General features: G+C 45.1%; 1 protein-coding gene across 1 annotated transcript; it reads left to right on the forward strand.

Moving 5' to 3' along the window:
- The first annotated feature begins 6145 nt into the window (after positions 1–6145).
- On the forward strand, positions 6146–7084 carry LOC141050140 (olfactory receptor 11L1-like). The gene has a single exon (XM_073546973.1). The coding sequence runs from the start codon at positions 6146–6148 to the stop codon at positions 7082–7084; it is 939 nt and encodes a 312-aa protein (XP_073403074.1).
- The last annotated feature ends 375 nt before the right edge of the window (positions 7085–7459 follow it).

Raw genomic sequence — 7459 nt, forward strand, 5'->3', positions numbered from 1 at the left:
CATCAGACCTCCAATGAGAGGACTTTCCACATGCATGCTCAGTGGACCGAAAGAAGGACTTATTTCCAGGAGCTGCTCGCTGCTGGCTATTGCAGCTAACTTTAGCTGAACCTTGATTAGCAGCAGTAATCTAGCCAACCGTAGCAGACTGAGCAAGATGCCGAGAATGACGTCTTTGCTGAGCAGGTTCCTCTGCGGCCAGAGAGGAATGGGAGACCGTAGACGGCAAGGCACGGGATCCCTGCTGTGCAGAGGCAGGAACCCGACGCCTAACAGTTGGTGCCACCAGCAGGGGCGGGATTCTTTTTCCTCCAGAAGAAGAACAGAAAACTGCATCCCCTGCATCAATTACAGGGGTCTTAATGCCATCACCGTTAAGAATAAGCACCCACTGCCCCTGATAGCGGAGCTGTTTGCTAGGCTACGGGAAACGAGAGTGTTTACCGAACTCGATCTGTGGGGGGCTTACAACCTGATTCGCATCCGTGAGGGTGACGAATGGAAGACGGCATTTAACACCAGTGATGGGCACTATGAATACCTGGTGATGCCCTTCGGGCTCTGTAATTCTGCGGCCGTCTTCCAAGACTTTGTGAACGATATCTTCCGGGATATGCTTACCACTTCCGTAGTAGTCTATCTGGATGATAATCTCATCTACTCTCCAGATATAGACTCCCACCGGAGACGTGCAAAGTTTTCGACTTCCTGTGGGCAAACTCCCTCTATGCCAAGCTTGAGAAGTGTGTGTTTGAGCAGGAGTCCTTGCCTTTCCTAGGCTATATCATCTCCGCCCAAGGATTGGCCATGGATCCTGCCAAGCTACAAGTGGTGATGGATTGTCAGGAGCCCAATTCTCTCAAAGCAGTGTAGCTCTTTATGGGGTTCATAAATTACTATCGCCAATTCATCCCCCACTTCTAGACTTTGGTAGCCCCCTTGGTGGCCCTCACCAAGAAGGGTGCAAATCCCATGTCATGGTCGGAACCTGTCTCCAAGGCGTTCTCCTCCATTAAGTCCCATTTTGCTAGCGCTCCCATTCTACATCGCCTCGATGTAGATAGACCCTTCATTCTGGAGGTGGATGCCTCTTCCGTCGGTGCTGGAGTGGTCCTGTTCCAGAAGGAAAAGCTAGGTTGGAAGCACCCATTCTTCTTTTTCTCCAAGACCTCCACACTGGCAGAGAAGAATTATTCCATCAGGTACAGGGAGTTACTAGCGATGAAGTTGGCCTTCTTGAAGTGAACACACCTCCTGGAGGGGGCTCACCATCCTTGCCAGGTGTTCACTGACCACAAGAACTTGGTGTATTTGCAGACAGCCCAGCGGCTAAATTCTTGCCAGGCCAGATGGTACTTGTTCTTCTCCCGGTTCCACTTCACCCCCCATTTTATCTCCGGTGAGAAGAACATCTGGACCGATGCTCTGTACTGCTCCGTGTTGTCATTGGTGGAGGAGGAGCCTCGGCTGATCGTCCCGTCCGAGAGCCTGAGGACCGTGGCTCCGGACGCATTTGAGTCATTACCTCTTGGCAAGACGTTTATCCCTGCCTGCCTTCGACCAGAGGTCCTCTCTTGGGTTCACTCGTCCAGGGTGAGTGGACATTTCGGGACAAAACGGACCTCTGAGCTTCAGGCGAGGACGTACAGGTGGCCGCATATGGCCTGTGATGTCAGGGTCTATATTCGGGATTGTGTCTCTTGTGCCCAGAATAGGTCCACTCGGCAGCGGCCCACTCGGCTACTTTACCCACTGCCGGTAGAGGACAGGCCCTGAGAGATGGTTGGTATGGACTTTGTGGTGGCACTGCCCAAGTCCAGTGGCAGCACAGTCATTTGGGTTGTCACTGACCATTTCTCCAAGATGGTGCACCTGGTACCTCTCTCCCGGTTACCTTCTGCACGAGTTCTGGCAGTGTTGTTCATTAAGCACATTTTCCGCCTGCACGGCATGCCGGACAAGATTGTCAGCGACCGTGGTCCCCAGTTTGCGCCTAGGTTCTGGAGAGAGCTCTGTAATCTGCTCAGCACTGAGCTAAATCTCTCCTCGGCCTATCATCCTGAGACGAATGGGTTGGTAGAGAGATCCAACCAGACCCTGGTCACATATCTATGACATTTTGTCTCGGCCAGGCAGGATGACTGGGCATCCTTGCTGCCGTGAGTGGAGTTTGCTTTGAACAACACTGTGGCCAACTCCACTGGCCAGAACCCATTCCTCCTTAATTACAGCCAGCATCCATGCCTTCCTGGGCCCATGCCCATGTCTTCCACCAACTCTAGGGTGGCAGACTGGGTGGTGGAGGCTCGTGACATTTGAGACCGCACTCCGGATGCAATCTGGGCCTTCAAGGAGAGAATAAGGTCCTCCACTGACGCACATCGGTGTCCTGCTCCCACATTTGCTCCCGGCGACTTGGTGTGGCTTTCTGCTCGGCACATCAGGCTGCGGGTTGAGTCCAATAAGTTCGTGCCTCTCTTTATAGGTCCTTTCAAGGTCCTTGAGCAGGTTAACCCTCTGGTATAATGTCTGGACCTTCCTCAACACCTGGTTATCACTGACACCTTCCATGTGTCCCTCATTAAGCCCTTTCACATGTCCTGGTTTTTGGAGTCATCTACCAGAATATCAAGCTTGTCCACGGACGAGTGCGAGGTGAATGCCATCGTGGGGTATAAGGTGGTACAGGGCAAAAAATATCATCTAGTGGACTGAAAGGGTCATGGCCCAGAGGATAGGACCTGGGAACCAGTGGGGAATATTCCTGCTCCCCTGCTCATTGCGGCCTTTGAGAATAGCGAGGCGGCCCTAGGAAGGGGGTAATGCTAGGCATCGGGTTCCTGTCTCTGCAGAGGAGGAATCCCGAGCCTTGCCTTCTGCGGTCTCTTATTCAGTCCCGGCTGCAAAAAAAGCTCCTCAGAAAAGATGTCGTTCCCGGCGTCTTGATCAGGCCAGTGCTGTCGGTTCAGTTGCTGCTGCCATCTCAGGGTCAGCTATAGCATCCTGCACAGGTCAGCAGCAAGCATCTCCTGGGAATAAATCCTTCTTTTGGGCTACTGAGCATGCCCATGGGTCGTCCTCTCATAGGAGGTTGAGGGTCATATGCTCAGGTCCTGTTGCAGCTTGGATTGGACCATTGGAAGGTCCCGGAAGGCTGCACCTATAAAAGGATCGCACGGCCGTGCGCTAGTATAGACTTTTTTGTTGGTAGTTTTGTGTATGATGATGGATGCATGAGACTGGTGACTGACTCATTAAAAACTCTTTCCCTCTGGTTATGCATGTGTTAGGGAATTAGAGTTGGAGTGAGCACTAACGTGTGGTAATGCTTACGCCGCCGTGCTCCTAGTATCCACACCCACTAGCGTCCAATTGTGCCTACCCGTACAGGGCACTTTTGTGCTGTGCCTAGTAACAGCAACCACCTGTGCAGCGCCGTGCGCAAGTTGTGTATTGTCTCAGCCCAACCCAGGGAGATTACTGGCTTCCGCCAGAGCGGTGCTGTGCACACTTGCCTGCTATATCTGTAGTTTATCTACTGCTGGCCTCGCAGTTGTGGCGCCGCGCGTTTTGCAGGTCTAGAGGGACTCTGACCCCGTGTCCGTGGGGCTGAGTTCTGTGACCATTTGTGGAGCACTCCTCATTGCCGAGCTCTGTGAGCTTGAACAGGCTTCGGCATTTATGTTTACTGGTAGTGCGGCTCTTTCATGTAACAGAGTCCGCTTTTGTACACACCGGGTCAGCGGTTAACCTGCCGGTGTCTAGTCAGTACAATACTATATAGTCTCCGCCATTACTGAGCAGCAGTTTTCCATATCTGCATGGTTGACCCAGGCTGCAAACGCACCTTATACCATCTTTATTATTTGGTGCGTTCCAATAGCCCCTAACAGGCAGAACCCATATTGCAGATTGTCAAAGAGCAAGTTAGATGAGAGGTGGGAGGAAAGTTCAGCTTCGATGTGCTGCTTCAAGAGTTTGGAAGCAGTGATATTGGACGATAGCTGGACATAGTGGTTGGGTCAATGGTTGTCTTTTCATGGATAGGCGTGATTGTGGCATGTTTGAAAGCAGAAGGGAAAGTACCAGAAGTTAGTGATAGGTTGAAGAGGTGGGTTAGGGATGGGATAACAGTGATGGTGAGGTTGGGGAGGAGGTGGTATGGAATGGGGTCTAGTGCACAGGTTGTGAGGTGCGATTTGGAGAGGAGATAATTAAGCTCCCCTTCAGTGATGTTTGAGATCAAGGTTATGGGGGAAGGGCATTGGTCTTGTATACAAAGGGGTTGTGGTGGTTGAACAATAAAGACTTGCCTTGTTTGGTCGATTTTTTTTTTTTAAGTGTGTGGCAACGTCCTCAGCAGAGATGAGGGAGGTTGGAGGGGGCAGTGGTGGGTGGAGGAGGGAGTTAAGTTTTGAATAACTGTTTGGGGTTGTAGGATAGGGAAGAAATGAGGGTTGTGAAGTAGGCCTGTTTTGGACAAAGTATAGGACTATCCCAATTTGGGTACACATTGATGCTGGTGGGATGGATTTAATACATTTTTACTCAAAAATAGTATTTACTAAGTACCCTTTGTTATTAATATGTAAGTTTATGTTTTACCTAATCACAATGAGGCAAATAATCATTCTGTTTCCATCTTAGATTTTGTCTGTTCGATAGAGAGTGTGAATATGCTCCTTTGCGTTGCTTTCATAACAACTCTGGCTCATTTTTCATGTTTTTCTTTTAAGTTGGTTTTGGCTGCATTATATAGAATTACAGTATATAAAGCAATAGATAAAACATTGTAGGTTTAAAGGGAATCTCTCTGTATGATCAACCATCCTAAGCTGTCTATATGGTTGTTCAAGTCCTAAAAAAAGTGAAGTAAATAATTTCTTGATATCTGCAAACTGATTCGTTATTTCAGAAAAATCAGCATTTTCTAATATGTTAAAAAGCTGTTAAAGCGATTGGGCCGGACACAGATCTCCCTGAAACTCCACCTCCGGGGCTTATTTTAAATTAAAAGGAAGGTTACCAGTAGGAGACACGTAAATGGCACAGTTTAGCAACATAAAAATTAAAAAAGTAATGAAAAAGATAATGGAGGAAAAAACAACAATTTGCCTTTTGAAGAAGGATCTAAATAACTAATAAAACCAAGCATGCATTGACTACATGACCATTTGTACCACAAATAAGTTCAAACTAATTTCATAGAAATATGTTGTATTGGGACACGTTCACCAGATGTGACTATAATTCTAATTTTTCAATTTTCAAGATAGAACTAAAGTTTGTTTTCTGCCATAACATGCTCCGAAAGATTGGGAAGGTTTTATAAAGAATTAAAAAGTTTTATACAGAAAATTTTATGAAGTAGTTATTACGGTGTCATTTAACTTTACTAATGATAACTAATAACACCCTAGAATTACAATATAAAAGAGGAAAGGATTTCATCTATGTAAAGTCTTATGAAATATCTGGAAACATTTCCTAATTCTATTTAGTTTTATAAATCATTATAAGCAATGTTAAACAATAAACTGTGCCTGTTCCCAGCAGAGGCCATTAGTCCGGTCTCCCCGGCTTTGTCTCGGTATTCTTATAAGATTTCCTCTATAAAATGGAAGAACAATAATAATCTGATGTCTGGTGGATTCTCAGACAAGAAGAAAGGTTTTTGCTGCTCTACACAAAGAAGAATAAAGATCTTCATCCCTTCATCGCTCTCTCTACTACGGAGCATGTAGCCATATATATTTCCTGTGTAATAAGAGGAGATTTTTTCTTAAACAGCATTTAATTTTAAAAAACTTTAATTAATCTCTTCTTGAAAAGAAATCTTTATTTCCTTCAGAATCACAATGATAAAGAATTTCACAATTTTTACATCATAACATTATACGACATTCATTGTGATGAGTGATTGCTTTATGATTTTGAATGACTGTTGTAGGAAAGTATTATATTTACATACATTCACATTTTGTTACTTGTTACATTTCATTGTACGATAATTTGTTTACAACAAAATTAAAATATTTTTGTCCAGATAAAACTTTTCAGATACAAATTGCTTTATCTTTATAAACATTTCATGAATTTCTCTTTTAGTTTCTTAACTTTATTAGAACCAATCATCTTCCAGAATATGCAGTTCAGCAATTCCAACACAGTGTCTGACATTGTGCTCTTAGGATTCCAGAATTTACAAAGTTATAGGATTTCTTTCTTTCTTCTCCTGTTGATCATCTACTGTGTGACTGTATGTGCAAACCTCCTGATCATTCTGGTGGTGTCCTCCAGCCGATCGCTCCACTCTCCCATGTACTTCTTCCTCACACAACTGTCCTTCTCTGATATTCTTCTCTCCACCACCATCGTGCCCAACATGCTCCCCATTGTGCTTTATGAAGGAAATTCTGTGTCCTTTATTGGATGTTTGATGCAATTTTATTTCTTTTTAGCCTCAGAAATGTTGGAATGTCTTCTCCTGACGGTGATGTCCTATGACCGGTATCAGGCCATCTGTCACCCTCTACATTACACCTCAGTGATGACTCCCACATTTTGTGTAAAAGCCGTTGTCTTGTGTTGGGTGATGATGATTGTTGCTATATTACCTTTTTCCATAACCATGAGTTATTTGTGGTTCTGTGGACCAAACGTCATTGACCATTTCTTCTGTGATTTAGATCCAATACTTGAACTTTCCTGCTCAGACACCTTCTTAATGAAAATAGAAGACATGATATTGATGATACCATTCGTACTTTGCCCCTTTACTGTCATTATAATGTCTTATATCTATATCATCATCACCATACTGAAGATCCCCTCTGTGACCGGACGGCAGAAGACCTTCTCCACCTGCAGCTCTCACCTGGTTGTGGTGTCCTTATTTTACGGGTCACTTATTTTCATCTATTTGTTTCCAAATACAGAAAATATAAAGAAAATCTTCTCCATCTTCTACACGGTTATAACCCCGCTCCTCAATCCTATAATTTACAGCCTGAATAATAGAGACATTAAGCTGGAATTTAAAAAGCTCAAGAGTAAATTGTTGTCTGCTCTGTTAATGAAATGAATTATGGATTTTTCTACCCTATCTAGCAGTAACCTGGTGAGATCCTTCTAGTTATTGTGGTGCGCTGCAGCTAGTAGAGTAACTATACGCTTCTCACTACTATTCCTGCACTGTCTTCATTTGGTGGCATTAATACAGGTGATTCTACCTTGTCCTGACTATCGATGGGTAGAGGTTGAACCATTAGCTCAAATGCTGCCACATTTGGGCAGTACAGGGATAGTGAGGAGCATTAACTTATCCTACTAGCTGCAGCGCACCACACTAACTACCGGCAGCACACCACGTTACTGCACGTATGGCATATGGCTGATACTTGGATGCAATACATAGTTTCTGACAGCTATGCACACTATCACCAACATTCAGCAGGGT

The sequence above is a fragment of the Dendrobates tinctorius genome, unplaced genomic scaffold (assembly GCF_039654945.1).
Source record: "Dendrobates tinctorius isolate UK_male_01 unplaced genomic scaffold, ASM3965494v1 ptg000151l, whole genome shotgun sequence".
Classification (NCBI taxonomy): domain Eukaryota; kingdom Metazoa; phylum Chordata; class Amphibia; order Anura; family Dendrobatidae; genus Dendrobates; species Dendrobates tinctorius.